At 39.1% G+C, this 22,891-nt stretch overlaps 1 protein-coding gene across 1 annotated transcript in view; it reads right to left on the bottom strand.

Moving 5' to 3' along the window:
- The window catches only part of CNTNAP2 (contactin associated protein 2), a 1,235,323-nt gene that overhangs the window by 54,367 nt on the left and 1,158,065 nt on the right, over positions 1–22,891 (bottom strand). Inside the window, exon 21 of the mRNA XM_050890726.1 lies at positions 22,420–22,513. Coding sequence (XP_050746683.1) covers positions 22,420–22,513 — 94 coding nt within the window. The remainder of the gene's footprint in view (positions 1–22,419; positions 22,514–22,891) is intronic.

Below are 22,891 nucleotides of genomic sequence, written 5' to 3' on the forward strand. Positions count from 1 at the left end.
ATTGATTTATTCTTTCCAATCAAAACGGGAATATTGAATAAGCTGGCAAAACATTAGATCCAAATCAGAGACCCAACTAGAAAATTAGATATTTAATTAATATATACAGAAACGCATGAACTGTAAAATCTCCAGAATAGAAGAATAGTTAGATAAGATTTCACTGGAAGATGAGAAATGGTATTTGAATTGATAAAGAAGCTGCAGTCTTTAGTATGCTGAAGCATGCACACATTCTAGGAAGAAATTGGTTTCCTTCTACAGCCTGCTTGGTATCATTGTCTTTGAATTTTTTGTTTAGCTTATATATATTTATATAAAAATTTGTAAAAATAACCATATAAAAATCAACCTCTATCAGAGTTTAAGATTAATGTGTTCAGTGAGTTTTAGTCACAAAATACACATATGCTAAACTATTAGAGTGAAGAAGCCAAATCTTTGCTGTCCTAAGGTGCTGAATCGTTTACAGTGTGAGTAAGAGAAGGACACCAGAGAATTAATATTAGAATAAAGAACTCCAAGACCTGAGGAATGAAAGAAAAAATCTCTCCATAAAATGTGCAGAGGTTTTTGGTAAGTCAGCTTAAGAAATGCAGATTTTACGTAGAATTTGATGGCTTATCTGGAGTAAAGCTTATGGTCTTTTACTACATGTTTGGCACCAGCTGTCTCAAGAGCTTTCTGTTCAAGTATTTTATGCTGATTATGCGATACAGGTCACCACCTATCTATTATGGTTTCCCATTCAGTGTTTTCTCCCCATCCTCCTTATTCACCACTGTTTTTCCGCATCCTCTTTATTCACATTTCAGTTGTTTCCTTCTTTCCTGTTTTTTTCCAAGTATTATAATCAGTTATATCTTTTATTCTGTTGTTACATCTACCACTTCCCCTCCATTGTTTTTTTGCTGGTTTTTTTTTTGTCTGGGGTTTTATGGAAGTAACACTGCTGTTTTCAGATCTTTTCATGTCACAATGTTCAGACACTTAGAACAAACACTTTTCTTTGAGATTTTAAGCATCAGGTGGTTGGTTCAGGCCTTTGGGTGATGTGGAGTGGTAGACTGAGGTGGGGAGGAGAAGAAGGTTGTTGTCAAGACACCCGTTTCACACTGGAAGAGTTCTTCACAGAAATCTGGAAAAATTGCATTATTTGAGAAGCCTCAGGTACTCCAAGAACATATGTCTATGTGAGAATTTCTGTGCAAGGAAATCTTAGTGTTTTTCATCATGATCTCTATGTTGAAATTTACTGAATTACTAAATCCTCTAAAATACAATATGCTTCCTCCATTCCTTGATACGCAGACTATTACTTACTGATTGAAGCAGTTTGATTTAAGTTGAGGAATGAACAAACCATTAACGATTCCTTTGCCCTAAAAATCTGCACTTCTCTTTCCACCCATACTTCTGGGAAAAATAAATACTTTAAATATTGCTGGTAGTTCCAATATAATAATAAGCTTTGCGATGCTCACACATCTGACAGCATTGAAATGCGCAAAGAACATGTAGTCTGACACATCAACAGATGTACAGTGAGGCTGAAATATTCTGGATAGGCTGAATTTACTGGGCATAACATTTATCTGTGCATCTGTTAATGTAGCCACAACATGTTCCAGTTCACTATCTGTGCAAAGCAGAGTTTAATTTCACAGGCACAGTGGTGAGTTGTCCAAGATTTCTGAATGACAAACAACCTGCTTAGAGTTACTGCTGGGCTGCTGAGTGGATGCAAGTCAGAAGAGCTGGAAAAAAGGAACAATGATAGCTGACCTGTAAAAGCAGTTTGTCTCTTTCAGCAGCTGACAAGCTGGTAGGTACACATCTGCAGAAACTCTTTTTGTGGATAGTTATAAAAGGCTGTATTTGAGCATGCTCAGCACCAAACTCTGCAAGAGGAGCTGAATACTGGTGCAAGAAATTCCCAATATGCATTTTTTTAAAAAATTTTTATACTTGGGATTTTTGCGGATAAGTCCATCTGAAAACTAGAAAAATTTTAAATGACTTTTTTCATTTCTTTCCTCCCTGCTTCTAGTTCATTACTAACAGGAGAAGTTTGATTCAGGCAGCAGTCTAGATAATAAAGGTGAAGACTAGACTGAGATTGCAGGAGCTTAAATTGTAGGAGGACCCTGTCCTTTTGTCTTAGAAAATCTATGGCAAGTTGTTGTGTTTGCCATAAAAGGCTGGTTGATGTGTTTGTAAACCAGTTAAATAGTAAAGCAATGAGGTTGATGGTTAAAGCAGGGGACTTTCTGTCAGCTGCTCAAACTCAAAAGGTCACTGTAAGGATAGCACTGATCACATGATCCTGTTCATCAGCTTTCCCTTGTGTATGGAGGGGGAGAGCAATGTGTCGCTAGCTTTGTCCATGATACTGAACTCCTGTGACTGGAGGTCCAAGAGGATGGAAATGTGCCAGCACAAAACTTGATGCCCTCATTTTCAGATCTGTGAAAACAGCATGGACTGAAGCCAAATTGTCACACACTCAGCTGGGACAGTTGCTGTGCATTTTGACAGGAGATTTGAGTTTGTTAGCGAGCAGAAGCCGATCCACAATAATTAAGGAGCAGACAGGTGAGGTAAAGATATATTTGCTCATTTCTTTGCCTCATGGTCAGGCAGTAAGAACAACTCAAAGAAACAAGAGAAACTGGTACCTTCCATGGACAGCTGATCAAGTGCAGTTTCCTGAACTGTACATTCCTCCAATCTGACATCACAGGAGCAGGACTTCCCTGTTTGATCCACAGGCACCTGGCATCAGCCAGCTTTCTAGCTTATTGACACTGTTGCTTTGTCACCACTGTTTTGTGCCCTACATCTGTGTTTCTCATGGCTTCTTCCGCTCCGCTCCTTAGTCCCTTTGACTCTTCCCCTTTTTCTCCCCCTCCAGAGGCATTTACCCAACTTCACAAGAACTTGATATTCAGAAGTAAGGTGCCCCTGCTGTTTTGTTCTCATGGAAAGAAAATTGTCTAAGCAGCTGATAATTATTTCTTCTTATTTTTCAAAACATTGACATTTCTAACAATTTCCATTTGAGCTCTGGAAGAAAGGAGGAAGGGCATACAATTTGCTCATGCTAAGAGCCTGGAGAAAGCTGACCTGCAGAGCTCTGCCACACTTTATAGACCACACCAAAGCTTTGGGTGCCCAGACTCACGGTGGCTGCGAACCTGTGGGGCACTGAAATACAGGTGAGCAGAGAGGAGAAGGAGCTGGATCCAGAGCAGCAGAAAGACAGCTCTGAATCCAGCAGCAGGAATAGGATGCAGCTTGACCTGAGTATTGTTGAGATAAAAGCTGCCTGCTGCAAATTTATATGTGAGCTGGAGCCAGAGGGAATGAGGAAGGGTGGTAAAGGGAGTCAGAGGATGAGGGTGGGAGGAGAAAGGAGATATGGGCTACGCAAGAAGCCTAAAGCAAGTGTGTGTATGAGGAAAGCTCCCCAAATTGCTTTTACTTTGGAGAAAGCTGAAGTAATTGTAGCATTATTGAAATGCATTACAATTTTTAGTAATAAGAGGAATCCTAAGCCTGCTGCCCTCACATGGAGCTGTGGGGAAGCTCAAAGGCAGACAGGCTGGGGACTGGAAGACAAATGCAGGGGAACTTGTGTAAACAAGACTTTGTACATGTCTCCACTATATTATGATTTGGCTTATGTTTAATTTGGCTTTTAATCTGACTGGACACATTATTATGACATTATGTAAACAGTAAATTTCTTAAAACTAACAGCCATAGGTGAGTCTTAAGGAAGGACTGGAAACAGCCAGCTCGGAAGTTATAGAAATGGATTTGGTGTGTAAGTAAGTGCCATGCACAGCATTGAAAAGCCACAAAACCAGTGCAGAAAGAGCTGTGTAAGCAGCACTGTTGGTAAAGGAATCACACTGGGAATAGAGGATAGCATATGAACCCTGTGACGAACACCTTACTAGCTAATTCCTCGTGGGGGAAATAAGAAAGAGGACAGATCCAGGTCTGAACACAAACTGGTTGTCTGTCAAGCTCATCATGTCCCATTCTCCCTCCCTGTCCCCCACTCCTTCTCTGACCCCCTCAGAATAAAGTGGAAATGCAATGCAACTCTAACATTTCCCATGTATTTATTTTCCTGTATGAGGACAGGGTGCAGCCTATCACCCTCATTCCAGCAAAAAAGTCCTTCATAAATTTAATGCACTGGTTTCAGTGCATTCCTCAGCAGAAAGGACTTGGCACACTACAAGCAATGCCCAGGTACCAGATGCAATGTAAGCTTAGCTGTCAGCCAGGCATTCCTTTGTTCCTGGAGGGGACACTATTACAAAGTCAAGATAACGGTCTTAAGCAATTAAGATATGCTCTATGCATTAACGGAGAGAAATCTGTGGGCTCCTGCAAGCTTGCAGGGACCTCTTGGAAAGCTGCTAAATAGGCTTCTTTTTCAAGGTAAAGAAGGCACCCGAGAGTATATGCCAGTGTAAAATGCCATTTGCTTCAGCTGAGATAAAGCTACATCATCACTTAAAAATACTGCCTTCTCATTCTGGCACAGGAACTTGGCAGGGCTGTGTGCCTTATGAAATGGCCATGTCAGTTCCTTTGATGCATGTGGAAATGCCTGTGAGTGTCTGTGCAGGGTGCTGTGGAACAGTGCCTTTCCACGGCAGGACTGTGCAGGCTGAGAGCGAAGTGGATGAGGCTAAAGAAGAGAGGCTGCCCAGAAATGTCTCAGTTCTCTTGCTGCTGGTGTGCTCTGGGGTAAATCTGAAAAGCAGCCTTGACTGCAGTATCTTGGTGAAAAGGTGCAATTCTTTAAAACTTAGACCCATTCTCCAAATGTACTGGTTACTGTGCCAACGAAATTCTTATTTCAATATCTATTCTAGTGCTTCAACACTTTATACCCTAGCACACTGTGTTGATCAGCTTTTTAACTAACAAACAACGATATATTGAAAAAGAATGACTTCACCAGAGAAAAAAAATAGATCTAGGCAATTGAGAAAATAATTGAGTAGCATCATTTACTGAATGCAAGGGTCCTAGCTTGCCTTTATCTGCATGGATGTAGGTAATAATTTGAAGAAGTGACAACTATCTTGAAGATATTTGAAAAAAGCACTAGCTTTTATAAGTGATTCTCATCATAACACAAGTATTTGAGGAAAATCACCACTAGTATTTTTGGACACCAGTTTTGCAAAACAAAACAGGAACAACAACAATCAAAAAAATTTACTATAAATGAGGTACAGTTACAATGCCTGAAAACTGTCCTTCATTGATTCATGAAAATGATTTATTTGATAGGAGTGCTGCAAGCGGGAGGATTGCAGTAACTGCATTTTGTTATTGAATGCATAGGCTAGGACAGTATTACAGCAAGCTAATAATATTGCAACCAGAAGAAAATGGGAAATTATGGATGAGCTACCCTCTTAAAAAAGAGGAAAAAAATGTCTGTCATCAATTTCCTATTTAGAAATGCATCCAAACGCTGAAATGTAATGATCAAACAACAAATGATTTATAAAGAATGATCTAGAAAGGAAAGCAGGTCAGCCACCTAAGTCATGAAAAGCTCACTATAGGCCACACAGCACAGAGCAGCACTGAGCAGAGGTACCTGAGCTGGCTCAGGCATTGGAAGCAAGGTTAGAAGAGCCTCTCAGCTCTGCTAACGACGCTAATGACATCCTTATTGAGGTGTCCTACCCAGTGCTATTGGCTCTGCTGAAGTGCACTGTGTGAACCACCCCAGCTTCTTCTGCCAGCTCTGCATCCCTGGTGGGAAAATTGTGATTTTCAGGTTTCCTTCAAGATGGGAGTTAGTGTCCAGAGAGGCACAGAATGATAGTGATGTGGTAACCACGATGGGAAGATGACACCGGGTAGGTACACAGCTATGTCCATACAGCTCAGCCACAGCTGCTGAGCTGCTTCCCCACCCTTCTTTTCTGCTGTCCCCTCCACGCGTTCCTCGTGGTTGAAGTTGCCACTGCTGATATCCCCTTACCGCCTCTCCGCACAGAAGGGACAGCCCTGCAGCCAGTACACTTTTCAGCATGGTCATTAGGGCAGAGGGGGCTCCTACAGCTTTCACTAGCTCCCTTCCTGACCCTAGTGCTTTCACTCTCCAAAACTTCATCAGTTTTGAGAGATTTGATTGCCATCATGAATTTCATTGCTTTAAAAGTCTGTCTGCTTCATCCAAATGAATATTCAAGAGGAGATGATGCTAAAGTTTCTGGTAGGGAAAAAACCCTACAAAACTTTTCAAGTTTTCCTCACTGTCACTTGATATTTCCTACAGGTGGAATAAATGTTTTTCAAATACAGTGATCTAATGTGGAATAAGTTCCTCTTCTGAATTATCTCATAACTAGAACTAAGAACCTTACTTGATGTGTACGAAAAGCAGTTCCTTTTACACAATACAGTTATTATCTGAATCACTTACCAAAATATAGGGTGCATTAGAATCAAGTCCTCAAAATGGTCTTCACAGATCTTTGCCAAACTTAAACTGTATTGTAGCTGTTGACTGCTATACGTAAACAGTTCCTACTTTTCTTGTTCAATGTGTACAAGACACTCTCTGCTGAATTCCTCTTTAAATTAACACATCAAAGCCTCAGTAGAAACTTTTACTATGAAAACACCATAACAAAAACTATATTTAAATTTAAGCTATTAGTTATTTTAGCAATTATTTTATTTCAGCAAGTTAGTGAGCATTACAAGCACCTCTGAGAAATTAAGCATCCATGTTAGGGGTGGAACAGGTGATGGACAGAGAATAAAATAATCTACCTACATCAATCTGTGAAAGCCATTTGAGGAATAAACCTGAGACTTTCAACTGCCAGTTTCTTTCTACAGTACTTAAATGAGATGTTGGGGGATATTAACTTAAACTAAACAGATCTTACTATGAATTCTAGGGCATTAGAGATGACTGCATGAGGATTATAGTTTTAAATCCTCTAATTGATGTATGGAGTTTTCACAGCTTGTCTTTTAAACTTTTAAATTAAGTTGGATAATCTTCAGATTATCCAAACCCATATTCAACTGTTCCCCTTCATATATTCTTTCATTGTATCACTTTCCAGAACTTTCCAGAAAAAAACCCCAAGTTTGAAAATGCTTTACAATTCTTTAATTACATGCCAGAGACCTAAGACTTTATTATTTGAAACAAGAGGCAAGTACCAATGCACACAGTTCCTTTCCTCACATCCCTTATTCTAACACATCAGGAAAGAACTCCTAGCTTAAGGGTCTCGGAGGACCTCAGTGGTTGCAGCAGTATTTGAGAGTAGGGAAGAGCATCTTCTTGAGTGCTGTGACAAAGACACTTTTGGCATTATTAACTTCCTTAAAGTTCTATAAAAATGTATTGTCCAAAAGCCAGAACTGTTCTTTAGGATGTATGTTAATGTGTCTACTGTAGAAGTCGCTCAAAAGAAAACCAGTTTGCGTGACTCAGGGTAATTCAGATTATTTCTAAGACTGACAGATCAGAGATCCCAGTACATTAAGTTTTATTACTGTCCTGTTTGTCCATATTTAAAGGATGAGAGCAGCATTAACATTAATGAGTAACATTAGAGATACTTGAGAAACTTTCAGCAAAATATAGTATCCCAGTCTATTATCTGGTCTTTTTTATTCCACGTAGATGAATCACAGATGGGCCTCTGGGCTATGCTGAATTGGGGAGAATGAAAGAAACCTCACTGTGAACTAGTAGAAAAAACATTCTTGGCTCAGAACAAAGTCATTCTACTGGGAAAATTGTATTTCTTTAGTGAAAAAAAAAAAAAAGCATCTTAATAAATACTCTGACTACTATTAGTGTAGTATGTAGTATATAAGAATTAGTACAGAGATTGAAGTATATTTACATAGCAACACCTGTATATTACCATCAGTATTAACTATTATGTACAGAAGTGTCACGGTGTGTTTGGGGTTAATTCATGGTGTTTTGGTATGCGTTAATTCATAATTGGAAGAACAAGGCCCACATCACAAGAAGGATGTAGTTTGGCAAGTTTTAAGTTAGTTTGCACTTGACATTTTCTAGTAGCCATTTATGCTCTCCCAAGAAGCTTATTCAAAGGATTTAATGGGAAAAATGATAAAGAGAAAATTAGGCAATAAACTTAATCTTAAAAAAATTCATTACATTCTTCTGAGAACGTTGCCAGTTCTTTATCCTGCACTGCTGCTCCAAGATTTGTTATGGCTTATAAAGCTTTTGGACATTTTTCTTCTTTTTTTTTCATTGGGGAATAGAAAAGGAAAGTGCTCAACTGTTACAGTAGTCTTACTAAATGGTAAAAAATAAGTAATGCTTGGGTTTGCCTAAGAGAAAGTAAAATGGTTTGAGAAGCTGTATTTGAAGTTCGTGTCCCTCTGTTTCTCCCGTAGCTTTTGCAGTCACCAGACTTCTGTACTTCTGGACTCAGACCAGTTTTAGCCACTGATACACTGCTGCTCTTTCCCATATGCTCCATATGCTCTTTTCATAAATAGGAGATGAGCTATCAGAGAGTTCATTAGCCTTTGCATGTCCTTTATAATCTCCAACTCTCATCCTGTGATGCCAGGAAGTGAAATTTGGCTACTATCTTATTAAATGCATCTTTTTGTCTATGTTTAAATTAGAGGGAAACCCAAGATGTTACCTATGAAAAATGGAAAGAGAGTCTCTAATTCCTGGTCTAATTAATGCAGAAATAGTAGACCATTCCCATCTTCATTTGTCACGTTATTGACTGTCTTGCAAAGAATCCCATGAGAATGTAGAAGCAAGAAAACAACTAGAGGTTGCCATTAGTCAAAGCATGCTGGCATATATGCTAATTTTATGTTAAATGAGTATTTACTGAGTGAAGAAAGTACATACTTTCAAGGTGCTAAACTGAAATCAACTCAAATTTGGCTGAGAGATATACGACAGCTTGATGAATGACACTAGTAATTGTAATAGTGGTTTTCCCTGAAGATGTCTCACAGTATCAGTATTTCTGAGGTGTCTCATCATCTGCAACTCGAGAAATCCTTTTCAAATTATTCTAAAAGAAAAAGGTTTGGGGGGGGGTGTCATTCTAACCTGAGTATTTTAAACAATTCAATTTTTCTGACACTTGATGACAAATATGTTTCTCTCCCTGGACATTTTTGAAGAACTGTATATATTATGGTGAAACTTTTACACAGTTTGGATTCTGCAAGAATCCTTCTGTAAGAAGGATCAGAAGACAATTTTGTTAATCAACAAGCATTTTCATGTAACAATGAGGCAGCTGACAATCTCTCCAAAAAAAAGCAGGGAGGACTGGTAAAATTCTGAACACTCTCTGAAGAAAGCAGAAAAAAGGAAGGAGTAACAAAATCAGTGACAGTATATGTTATCTTGCTATCAGACTGAATAAAATAAAAATATTACCTTTTGGTGAGAGGTTGACTGTAACCTTTCTCAACTGCTTCATTTACAAGTGGAGTACAACCCTGATATTTCAGTAGCTGAGAATCACTGAGATAGATAGATTTGTAAGTTCATGTAGTCATAAAGGAGACATTTCTGGAAAACGGTGTACATTTATGGGAGAGGAAACAGGCTTCTCTAAAAAGAAAGCTCTAAAGATGTGAGTTTATTCCTGTTGTATTTAAACGAGGTGTTTATGAACTAGCCACTGTACTGCAGATCAAATACAGTTTTATTATGGCATCTACATCTAAGGATCAGTAACTGTCATGGTCAATGGCACAACACTGCTACAAATATGTCAGATTTAATATCAGAGTAAACAATCAAATTGCAACACGAGGAGTCATTAGTGATATCGCCTGTGCTGTAGAAAACCTCTGAATCTAATTCAGGAAGCTATTTAAAAACAATGCTATCCCTAGTAGTGTACTGTACTATACTATAGTATACTATACTATAATGTACTGTACTATTCCTAGTACTATACAATACTATATTCTTGAAACTGCTGAAATTTTGGAAAACATATTATTCAAATGAGATACCATATTTTAAGACAAACAAACAAACAAACAAACAAAAAGACATGACAGAACCATTTCAAAGCCTCCATCAAATAACACACCAGCAAAGAGAGTTTCCACCACAGAATCAGGAGCATCTTTCACCATACATGCCTTTTCAGATTAATTTAGATCATCCCTGGGTCTTGGTGAAAAGTTTTAGCTGTTACAGCAGATGTCCCCACTGAAGACTTGTGAGGCTCCAGACAGTTTCCATCTTTCCCTCCAAAAATCATGCTATTATTTGTGATCCAGAAAACAATGTGACTTGTTAAATTAAAGCAATTTGTTTCATTTCCTTAGATATATAAAGGCCTGCTTGTTAGACTAGACCTCCTGTATTTTACTGGCTAGTAAACAACTCCTTCCTTCAACAAGGGGTAAGATCCTGCCTTCCCCGCTTTGGTGACTGACTGCCACGTTTCAGCTTGAAACTGTGTCAGTCTGAAACTTACCTGAAATATGTTTCACCATATATGAAATGGCACATGAAGAACATAGGTGGTGCAAAAATCTAAATAAAGTGTATGTTTGTAGCTCGTTACTGGTGACTGTCTGAGACACAGCAAGCAGCAATGATGGGTTTTGGGGTGACTGATTCCCAGTGTCTTCCTCCTAAGCACATCTTGATACCATGCAAATAACCACAGACAACCAGTCCATGTTGAGTGGTATCACAGCTATATTGCTATGGCAAGTTTTAAGTGAGGTCACTGATGCAACTACAACGCGTGTTGTTACCTACAGCACAGATGTAGCTGAAGCCATTGGAAATGACATAAGCAATCTTTTGAATGAGTTCCTTCTCTGTGGCATCTAATAGTGTTTTAACTGTTCCCAGAAATATCCAGATGGAGAATACGTTACTGTACCTATCAAAAAGGGCTTATTTAAAGAGTCTATATATATAGCTTTAAAATTTGCTGGGCAGAAATACTTAAAAACAAGACATCAGCCAGGTTTTAGTTCTATAATTTAAATAATGAGAGCATTTCCTTTAAAAGAAATGCAAAGTAACCTACAGTCAAAGATCTGGCTTAACAGGAAAATGTTAAATTATCTTCCCATAATTTATTTCCTTCCCTTTTTTTTGTGATGGTGGGAGTTAAGCAAATTATTTGCCATGAATAATTTAGCCTATGAATTTATAGTTCTATATAAAGTACCTACAAAAAGATTATCTTATCTTCACATTTATTCATTACTTAATACTGTTTGAGGAACATGTTTACTTTTACTATGTCTTGATTATACTTATGCAGAACAGGTGACTTTTTCTTGTGCAAAGAACAGCAGCGCAATATAGACTTACTTTACATTCTATACAAGGTCTACTTAAGGTTGTGGATTAAAACAGAGTTTAGTAGTGCAAAGATTTTGTGTTGAGCCTTTGAACTGAGATAAATTTCATCCTACAAAGCTGTACAGCTTAAAACCTATCCGCATGGACAGGTCCAGACTTCTCTGAGAGAATGAAAGCCATCCAGACCTAAGGCAGTGTCCTGGTTTCAGCTGGGACAGAGTTAACTCTCTTCTTAGTAGCTGCTACAGTGCTGTGTTTTGGATTTAGTGTGAGAATGATGTTGATAACACGCTGATGTTTTAGTTGTTGCTAAGTAGCGCTTATCTTAAGCCAAGGACTTTTCGGTTTCCCATGCTCTTCCAGCAAGCAGGTGTGCAAGAAGCTGGGAAGGAGCATAGCCGGGGCAGCTGACCCGAACTAGCCAAAGGGGTATTCCATACCATGGAATGTCATGCCCAGTATATAAAGAGGGGGGAGTTGGCCAGGACACGTGGATCGCGGCTCTGGCATCGGTCAATGGGTAGTGAGCAATTGCATTCTGCATCACTGGTTTTTTTCCTCCCCCCCCCTCCTTTTTTTTGTTATATTCCTTTTCATTACTATTATTATTATTATTATTATATTATTTCATTATTATTATTGTTAGTATTATTTTTTACTTTAGTTATTAAATTGTTCTTATCTCAACCCACGAGTTCTGCCTTCTTTCCCGATTCTCCTCCCCATCCCACCAGGAGCAGCGGGGGGGAACAGGGAGTGAGGGCGCGGCTGTGTGGTGCTTGGCTGCTGACTGGGGTTAAACTACGACAGGCAGCTCTCAGCTCCAATGTGCAAAAGTGCATTAGTGCAGCATTTTGCTAGGGGCAATGGTCCTACTCTCCTTTCGGGGTTTATTATTTCAGGCACAGTAGCACATACAATGAAATTCCTATCTAGTTCACACCCTACAAACTCTCACATCCCTTGCCCTTCCCTGGTTCTCCAGCAGTCTAAGCAAACTTTCTTCAGGCTCTAGGAAACCTCTGGCACTTCTGGCATAAGTGGCCATTGCAGATCAGAATAGGACATGGGCAACTTCAGATTATTACTGACAGGAGTGAAAACTAGGACAGCTGTTGAGGGAGAGGGTTGACTTGATCCCAGTGATCTTCCAAAACAAGGGACACAAGTCACTTCTCTTGTCTGTCTGACAATCTCTCTGGATTGGACCACAGACTCGGAGGCACACAGTCTCTTGGAGAGATTATCATTCATCTGACCAAAGATGAGAGTTTTAATTGCAGTATTTTTGTCAGGCTATGAGTTGTTTTGTTTTGATTTTTCCTCCCACTGCCTTCACTTTCCTAAGCGAAACAGACGTCAGATAAAAACTGAGGGTCTTTTCAATTGTCAAACTATGAGTGAGTTTTGAATTAGACATAATTTCTTTACCTTTACCTTTCCTTTTCCTTACAAGGAATGGCATGTAGATAATCTGCATCCTCAACCAAAATAATCTGGCCGGAATGGATGTTTCTACAGCTGTTTCTGATCAAAACACAGGTGCATATTCACATTATTTTTGAATGTTTTCTATCTGGAGCCATGGGCAGAGGTTGCCAATGTAAGATAAAATAATGTAAAATTTAAAGACTTGTGCCTTGGCCTAGTAAAGACAATTTTTTGTCAGTTCTGTCTTTCTATTGTTTTAGGGGAGATCTATTCTGATTTTCGATTTTTCCTTCAAATATATTTGGAGGAAAATTATAACATGCTCTCACTTTCCACTTCAGGTATACCTTTGGCTTTCAATTTTCAGATTGTGTAACACTTTGTTTTATGATTTACAAACCTTGAAAGTGCTCTCAGCTCTCCAATTTTGCTATCTATATCATTATAATTTTATAGGGCCAATAGCAGGCTTTATTGATGCCCTTGGTGATCGTCATGTTCAGTTCCCCTCTTTGAACCTTTAAAGCAGCTGCATTTGAAGTAAATTAAGTACTAGATATTACATAGTACAGGTGAAATAGTTCCTCTCTCCTGTGGTAGGGAAAAGTTGTATAACTAAGACGTCACCTTAATAAAATACAGAAGTTAGGGAAAAGTCACCCTAATTACTGAAGTTTAAGTCTCCATTTTATTCTACTACTTTTAAATAGTGTTATCACGTGGTTTTGAATGTCAGATAAGACTTGTGCAAATATTCTGTTCAAAATGGCACTAACTAAATTAGATGTCTTTACAATCTCCTCTTTTTTGCTTTTTTTCAGAGCCAATAGATGCATACCTTGGAAAGAACTGTAAAGCAATGGGATTATTTTCTCCACAAGATTATGTAGTGATTTATATGAAACAATTTTCTGAGACACCTTAAAGAATAAAGGAAAAGAACTTTATAATTTAGGAACTAGGAGACTCTTGCATCCTGTTACAGGCTGGTATGCATGCTAGAAGAGCATGAGAAAAAAAAAAAAGTAGTTGAGCTTCTGGAGCTGTTGAATGCCCACGGAAGATTTGAAGTAATCAGTGAAGTCTTTTTACAGAGAATAATGCAATAAGCAAACAAAAGGACAGCGACCAGCTACAAAGTATAAGATAGGGGCTGAGAGATGAAGAATGACCTGAAGGGTGGGATTGAAAAGTTAGTGGGAGGAGATGACTCCAGCTAATTTTTGGAAGAGCAGAGCTGATTATACTCATGGCTACTGAGATTACCATAACATCTAATTTAGTCCAGCTTGTCTGGGGTCTACCTTCTGCCTCTCTGGAGCTGCCAGCTGGCCAATGCCGCAGCAGCTGAATCCCACAATATTCTGAAAAATGCAAGCAGATGCAGCATGGATGCTGAGAGGTGAATGGCACCAATGGATATTCTTGGCTTCTCTTCTTCATTTCAGTTCTTAAACAAAAGATAAAATTCACTTGGACTACCCTCATTTCTGCCTCAGAAGTTATTGGGGTGGAACAATCAATTCAGTGTTTATGGTGTCCCCTCGGATGGGAGGCCTGTAGATGGGAAATGTTCCTTTCTGAATAGGGCTTGTAGGTAGGATTTCTCAGAGAAACCAGATTGGTCAAAAACTCAGGCGTCTGAAAGAAAAAAAATATTTTACTTTTACGTTGGTTCTTGTTTTAACTAGAAGAGCTATGGAACATTTCCACCATTACCACAAACACTTCAAAGAGTGAGATATGGACAGATAGACAGATCTGAGGTCAGAGAGATAGGCAATATTAAACCCTGGAGGAGTCTCAACCAGGCTGATGCTATTATACAGGAGGAGGAGAATAAAGAAAATTGTACAGGTGTTATATTTTTGTATGATAATTTATGTGTGACTCGTGCAGGGGAAAGCACATCTTTAATATTCAACTGCTACTGTAGCAGGAGGACTCCTAATATGACAATATACATATGCATTCTCCTTGAGATTGCAGTACTAACGCTGGTGCTTAGAAATGAAGTAGCAGGCAGTTACTTTGAAGTAAGTTAATGGATGAATTTACTGCATGCTTGTCCTGGTTTCGGCTGGGACAGAGTTAATTTTCTTCTTAGTAGCTGCTACAGTGCTGTGTTTTGGATTTAGTGTGAGAATGATGTTGATAACACGCTGATGTTTTAGTTGCTCCTAAGTAGCGCTTATCTTAAGCCAAGGACTTTTCAGTTTCCCGTGCTCTGCCAGCAAGCAGGTGTACAAGAAGCTGGGAGGTAGCATAGCCAGGGCAGCTGACCTGAACTAGCCAAAGGGGTATTCCATACCATGGAATGTCATGCCCAGTATATAAAGAGGGGGGAGTTGGCCGGGAGGCACGGATTGCGGCTCGGGAACTAACTGGGCATTGGTCAGCGGGTGGTGAGCAATTGCATTGTGCATCACTGGTTTTTTTTCTCCCCCCCCCCCCCCTTTTTGTTATATTCCTTTTCATTATTATTATTATTATAATAATTATATTTCATTATTACTGCTGTTAGTATTATATTTTACTTTAGTTATTAAACTGTTCTTATCTCAACCCATGAGTTTTACTTTTTTTTTCCTTTCCTCCTCCTCACCCCACTGGGAGTGGGGAGGGGGAAGCGGCTGCGTGGTGCTTAGTTGCTGACTGGGGTTAAACCACGACAATGCTAGCTATTTTCTACTCATTATCAGCGAACATAGGCTAAACTACCCTGGACTCAGATTATCTGTCTGCATTGCATAATGAAGGAGAGCCACACAGCAAACTCAAGCTGTGGAGCCTTGAATGCCACACTGCTAATATATACAATGAGGTGCTAACCTCATTAGGATCATGAGGTAGTAGTAGAAACATGTCAAACATGGGTAGTAGAAGAATACTTCTAGATTATTTGTGATCTATTTACAGCTCTGCATTATCCTCTAGGATCCAAATTTAAAAGCTGAACAAAGTGCTTTACAGTATCAGAGACCTAATTCTAAACCAGTATTTGGTTTGATGATTTCTTTGATTAACATTAACTTCATATCAGATTATGTCAATGTCAAGCAGCATACCCAAACTGAGTGCCAATGATGACAATGCTTATGTCCTTTACAGAATTTTTTATCAGGGCTATCAAAAACCCCTTTTCAATGATGGAAAATGTTCTCAGAGAGATGAGATATTCATCCTTTGGCATGAAACAAACCCTCTAAATTATAAACCTCTGCAGTTGTGTGGAAACATGGACTTTGAAGCTGGTTTTGAAAGTGTATGATGTTTTTGGTAGGATGAATTATATTGTAGGTCATTTCTGTTCTTCACCTAGAAGTGTTTAAGTATCAGACTGCCAGGCTTGTTCTCTGGAAAAGAAAGTATCTTATTTAGTAGTAAACAATGATTACCTCTTGGAAAAATTGCCGTTGTCTCTGCTGGTAGTTCAAAGGATTTTGAACTTTTACCTCCTATTATTCAGTATCTATTTGTGGAGAGATACACACAAGAAAAAAGCAGTTCCCATTTCTATACCTTACCTAAGCCATGCAAGCAATGTCATTTATCTCCTGCTTTTTGTGAAGTTTTTCTATGTTCTCTCCTTTGCACATGTGAAACTAATTACTTGGCTAGATGTAAACTGGTCTTACCTCCCATCAGTCCAAGGCAGTGAATGTCACAATGAATCCAGAGAAATGTCTCCTGACCAGTTTTTATTTTTACCACACACCCCGGTAAAGAAACAGAGAAACTCCAGCCAAGGAACAATAAAAAATCCTTTCATTGACACCAGGGAAATAACACATCTAGAAATGGACCTTCTACCTCTTCTCCTTGAGGAAACTGTCTTTTGAGAAAAGACTCCAGGCCCTGGGGTTGATTTCGAGGACGTCTCTTCAGTTGTAGAGTGATGCCAGCTGCTTTTGTAAGAAGGAAGGCAGACCTGAAATGTATTTCCCTCTTTGCTACTCTTACTGGAAGTACCTGAAGAGAGCTAGGGTGAGGCAGAGACATAAATGGAGCCTACAGAGATTAGCTGCAGTGACAGCTCTCAGTTCTAAAATTGATAATCTGTGTTATATATGACTTGTATTATGTTGATTGTTTCCAAGTGGATATTTAAGTATTTTTGAAATGATATAATTTGATTCAGAGTGGTTGGTGGTGATGGAAAACAGACAAGGAGCACATTGCCTTTACTTCCCTGCCACTTTCTCAAGAGCAACTCTTGTCTGATCTTGGTGTTTCTGTGCTCGATCAAATATCCTATTAAGAAACTCTCAAATTATTTCTTTTCACCAGAATGATACTTTTACAAAATCATGTTTAATTATGTGTAGCTAATTCTTTATAAATGCATATTAAAACCCAAAGAAATACTCCACTTTCAGTAATAAAGTAGACTATAACATCAGTTCCCTATACAGTAAGTTCACATAGTGGAAATTGGTGTATGTCTGCAAAAAGGATATGAAGACAAACCTGAGCACTGCATCCAAAACCACTACACTTAGTGGGAAGATCAAACATCTGCTCTATTCTACCTCAGTAATGAGTCTCAAGTTGCAGCCTAAATGAATATGTAGATTCAGATCTGAACTGTAATGTATAACACTTCCTGTCACATTGTCTACTTTTTGTTTTTTTTTTTTTCTCTTCGCAGCTGGTCATCCAGATAGCCAGCTTTTCCTTCTTACCTCATCTGTGTCAGCCATCAAAGCCTAAGTATGTTTAAATAACAGATTAAAGAACTTCCTTGAAACATTAACAATTCCCTTCTTTTTTATAAAATCCTACATTTCTCTAGTGCTGTTTTTTTATTACTACACACTCATGTAAAACAGGATTTTTCATTCATTGTCTCCTTCAGCTTTATTTCACACCTCAAATCATAATCCATTTTACCTGGGTAAGAATTATATACTGAATGCCCTCACCTCCAGTTTCCCAGAAGGCTAAACTTTTTTTATATCAATGTTTTTCAAGACAGTGAACAACTGCATTTTCTGGAAATTATTTCAGGAAAGCAGAAAACACCTCAACTTAAGGAAGAAGAAATACTCCCTAATTACAACTGCAATTCAACAATTTTTTTTTGTTTCTGATGTGACCCTCCTGCTTTACAGAAAACATTATGAACAGTTACGAGGCACGGAGCCGGTTCGTCACCATTTTATTAATCAGCCATATTGTTGTAACACCTAGAGCAGAGAGTGGTGTTGCATTGTGGTAGGTGTTGTACAAATGATCATTTCTGACTGGCAGCAGAAGAGCTATCACAGCAAGCACAGCTGTGGCAGAAGCTGCCACTCCTACGCAAACAACCCTAATAAAATTGGAAATAAGACAGGCGGAAGATCAGTTTCTTAGTAAGATTGTTCCAGAGTGCTCTTCAAAAACCTATGTGTCTTTACAAATAGGGCCTTGCATTCATTTTTGATGACAAATAAGAATTGCATAGTATGGGAACAACAGAAACTGAATGCAACTGATGACAGACTAGCAGTGAAATAGGAGGCTACTCCCATATTGCCCATTTAGAGAATGTAATTGCAGGTGGGTACAAATTGCAGCTTGATATATGTATCCAGATCTTCCGTTGGTGCTAATCCCTCTGGGCCACTGAAATACGTCCCGGCAGTATGATGTGATGATTAGAAGCTTTAAAGATACTGGATTCTGCATCTACTTTGCCCTTCAAACTGCTGCACACGTGTAACCATGTTAATCATGCTCTTCCCTCATTCAACGTTACTCTGAGAGTTGCACAGTAAAGCTGATCAATAGACATGGTCAGTTACACAATCATTTTACATCAGGAAATCCGTATCTCTGCGGAGAAGTTCAATTTTTCTTTGACAGAAAGAATAGAAGGGTTTTTTTTTGTTTCTTTAGTACTGATTTGCTTTTTTCCTTAATAAAATATCCTATTTTGCAAAGACAGTAACATAAGCAGAGAAGAGGAAGCAAAAGAATCATATTCCCAACCTGCTAATATAATCCTGTGTGGTTAAAAAATGAAATATTCAATCCTAGGGATGTACAATATATAACAAACGCATAGAATGGATGACAAATAGCATCTTCAGAAACGATTGTCTAAGACTTAAAACCAAGTAGCACAGTGTCCTGGTTTTGACTGGGACAGAGTTAATTTTCTTCTTAGTAGCTGGTACAGTGCTGTGTTTTGGATTTAGTGTGAGAATAATGTTGATAACACGCTGATGTTTTAGTTGTTGCTAAGTAGCGCTTATCTTAAGCCAAGGATTTTTCAGTTTCCCATGCTCTTCCAGCAAGCAGGTGTACAAGAAGCTGGGAGGTAGCATAGCCAGGGCAGCTGACCTGAACTAGCCAAAGGGGTATTCCATACCATGGAATGTCATGCCCAGTATATAAAGAGGGGGGAGTTGGCCGGGAGGGGTGGATCGTGGCTCTGGCATCAGTCAGTGGGTGGTGAGCAATTGCATCGTGCATCACTGTTTCCCCCCCCCCCCCCCCCCCCCCCCCCCCCCCCTTTTTTTTGTTATATTCCTTTTAATTATTGTTATTATTATTATTATTATATTTCATTACTATTATTGTTAGTATTATATTTTACTTTAGTTATGAAACTGTTCTTATCTCAACCCACAAGTTTTACCTTCTTTCCCAATTGTCCTCCCGACCCCACTGGGAGCAGTGGGGGGAGTGAGGGAGCTGCTGCATGGTGCTTAGCTGCTGGCTGGGGTTAAACCACGACACACAGGAAAACAGAAATATAACCTACCCACAAATCACTCCTTTAGGGTATTCCAAGGCCTTTCCCTGTTCCCAGTCTTTAAGTTAGAAGAGGAGCTGAAGTTGGGCATCAGTGATAGATGTGATTGCTTTATGCTTCCTGATGACTATCTTCAACTGTACCATATGTATTTGTGGGACAGATATTATCAGGACTATGTTTACTCTTTCAAATTCTAGATTTGATACTTGCCTTTAATTGCTCTTCTCAGGTTACCATATTTATAAAGAGTGAGAGGAATATAAATTTTAAGTTCCCAGGTATTTAAAACTTCTCTTATTACATAATAAAAATCAAATTATATTCACTGACCTCTGCTATTTTTTTCTTTTTATACGTCTTTATTCTGAAACTGTGCAGTGAGTCCTATGATCAAGCTTTTGACATTAACAGGTAGAATACAGATATTGTTCTGTTACCAAGCTTCATTTCTCATTTGGTAGAATCCAACTGAAACAGTCAGAGGAGACTTAAAACTCTATTTTCAACCACATACATGGCTGCAAATGAGGCAAATGTGAAGTGTTGTGGGTTTAGATCTGTAGGAACAGAACTGGGTCGATAACTGATTTTATTTGGACCTCTCAGATGGTTATCATGCCTTTCAGTCACGGCCAATATTGAAACAAATATCCTAGACATGAAAGGTCCTATCATGGACCCTCTGAGCTGCCCAGTTCTTGCAGCCCCTTTATTCTCCATGAATGCCTAAAAAAATTTCAGAATATGAGTATTTAAACACAGCAAAGAAACCAGCACTTGGGCATGGGGTTATGTGGGAGAGAGCTGGGTGGACTTTGATTTCGTAGTGCTATGAACCTGCTTAAAAACTCAGCTCAGAAAGAACCAGTGCAAAGATTAAACCTCCTATCCATGTCACGGCTTCATCTATGTGGTTACATGACTACATTGCTAGTTCACCTGCCAGCTCAGCAATTCAAAGGAATAAGAAGTGGTTTCCTTGCAGAGCTCTGTCTGCACTCAGGGTATTTTAAACGAGTGTAGTCTAAACAGTATTTCTTGCTTTCTCTTTCATTTTGTGTTTCTTCCATTTTTTCTTTTCACACCACAGTGTACAGTGCATTGTTTTCTTCTGTGCTTTAGTTGTCCCTTTCTTTCCCTTCACTCTTATTTCTCTCTGTTGCTGCAGTCTTTTCTCTGTTGTATGCCTATATACATTTTGTCTCTTTCACACTCCTTGCTCAGCCTCCTCCAAAGCATTGCCTGATTAGAATGGCCAGGAAGGCATGGTTTTTAGGTGGATCGAAACAACCATTCAAAAAAGTTAAGCTTCTTTACAGGGCTGAGCTGTGGAGGCAGTACTGCCATATCATGGTAGTTGATGAACTTTTACAGAGAGCTGCCATATCAAAGGAAACAGAACCTCTCTGGCAATGAATCCATTATAGGAGATGGACACTGCAACACCCTTCAGCTGATATTTTTGTTCACAACCACCTGGCAGGAAAGAGTCAAGCCCCATTCCTTGCCTGCAGAGTTATTCCAGCTGCTGAACGCTCTGCCTGAAGTCCTCCGTCGCCTCACTTTGAATTAATGAATGAAGAGGCCAGCAGCCTGGCTGAGACAGAGTCAGCTCCAGTCCAACTGCCCTAATTCAGTGTGATGAGGTGGGAATGCATGCAGTTTCCAGAGATTCACCAAAATCAGACCGCATCGTCTTTTGTACTGTCTACAGAACTGGCTTGGAGAGTACAAGAAAATAGTTCAAGTCTCTCTTGCTAACCAACTGTTTTAAGGGCTCTTCATTTCCTATTTCACAGAAGTTCAACATGTTAAATTTTAAAAATGAAACAAATGGAAAAGTGTATCTTCAAAAAGTCACATTAGCTGTGTGGTCAATTGCTTTTCCACTTCAAAAAGCAGTTCACTGTGTTCACAGATTACTGCCTTACACCACTAAACAAAGAAAAGCTGACAATTTTCTGGATTAAACCCTTCACTGCAGTTCAAGCAACCACATCCCTGTACAAAGCACTTAGAGGAAATAATATCAATACCCCCTTATCTCTGAAAAGGCGAAAAAGCCCTCCTTAAAAGCTGTAAACGTCAGGGGAATAATTGATTCCTGAAGTAAGTAATCCTGGAAATTCATGTAAGATGCCAGTAGTGGAAAAATTAAACAATGGAAAGTAGAATGGCCTGAAAGTGAAGCCAAGGCAGATTAAGATGCATCTATATTGCCTCTTGAGTTCAGCTGGGGAGCTGGCCAGGAAGCTGCTGCACTGGGAAATAACGATGAGGTCCATAAAAGGGATGGAAAATATCTAGATGAGTGTTACTGTAGGTGTTACAGACTTCCAAAGGACCTTGCTGGTGGGCCTCACTGTGAGAAAGTGGCAGTTTTGCCAGACTGATAAGGGACAGTTATGCTACAAGAGGATGCACTGGGATAAAAAGGCTGACTACATGGATAAAGGCATTATACGAAGCATATGCTAACTTCACAGTGAATGATAATATTCAAAATAACTTCAATATCTCCTCATAGAAGAAGTGGTTTCCTCATATTCCCTCCACCTGACACTGAGAGGGTAATGAAACTTCAGAAATATGATATTACAAGTGTCTCTTTACCCGTATCTGTTTTTTTCCATGCACTGGGCAGACAATCACTTATTTGTGTGCACATCAGCCTGTGTGACGAGGTGAACATAACCCTTCCTTTAGCTATAACTCCAATATCACCGCTTTCTAGTCAAGAATGACGTGCAGCAGGTGTTCTGCTGCAAACATGACACACATCGTTGTCCTGTGTGCTTACTGTTTTCAGTATTCTCTGAAAATACCTAATAAAATAACCAGGTATAAAATGAAATCTTACCTATAACTTTTCCTAGGAATAGTGCCTTTGGGGAATTGAACTGAATGTCAGATGCTGTTGGCAGGCTGTAACTTGTTGGAGGATAGTGATCAAGCTGGGGAAAGAGAAAAGAAATTATGAGTATTTTGAATTGATCCACCTTCTTACAGTGCTACTGAATCAGGTCTACTTTAAGGAGTTTATGCCACCACTTACAACTCTGATATGCTCTGCTTTCTTTTCGATAAAGACCTTCCTTCCATATCTGCCATCTCCATAGTTCCCAAGGCCTGGAAAATACCTATATTGAACATTTGTTTGTTGTAGCTTTTGTAGAATCACTTCAGCTTTTGCTTGTGTGCTTCAATATAATTGCTAAAAATTACAACAGCATCAACATCAATAATAAAACAGCTTATTTGGGACATACGTTACTGCCCAAGCTAGACTTACATAGCTGAGAATTTGAGACTAATGCAGGTGTTGGGCATTC

This window comes from Gymnogyps californianus, chromosome 2, assembly GCF_018139145.2.
Source record: "Gymnogyps californianus isolate 813 chromosome 2, ASM1813914v2, whole genome shotgun sequence".
NCBI classification, from domain to species: Eukaryota; Metazoa; Chordata; class Aves; order Accipitriformes; family Cathartidae; genus Gymnogyps; species Gymnogyps californianus.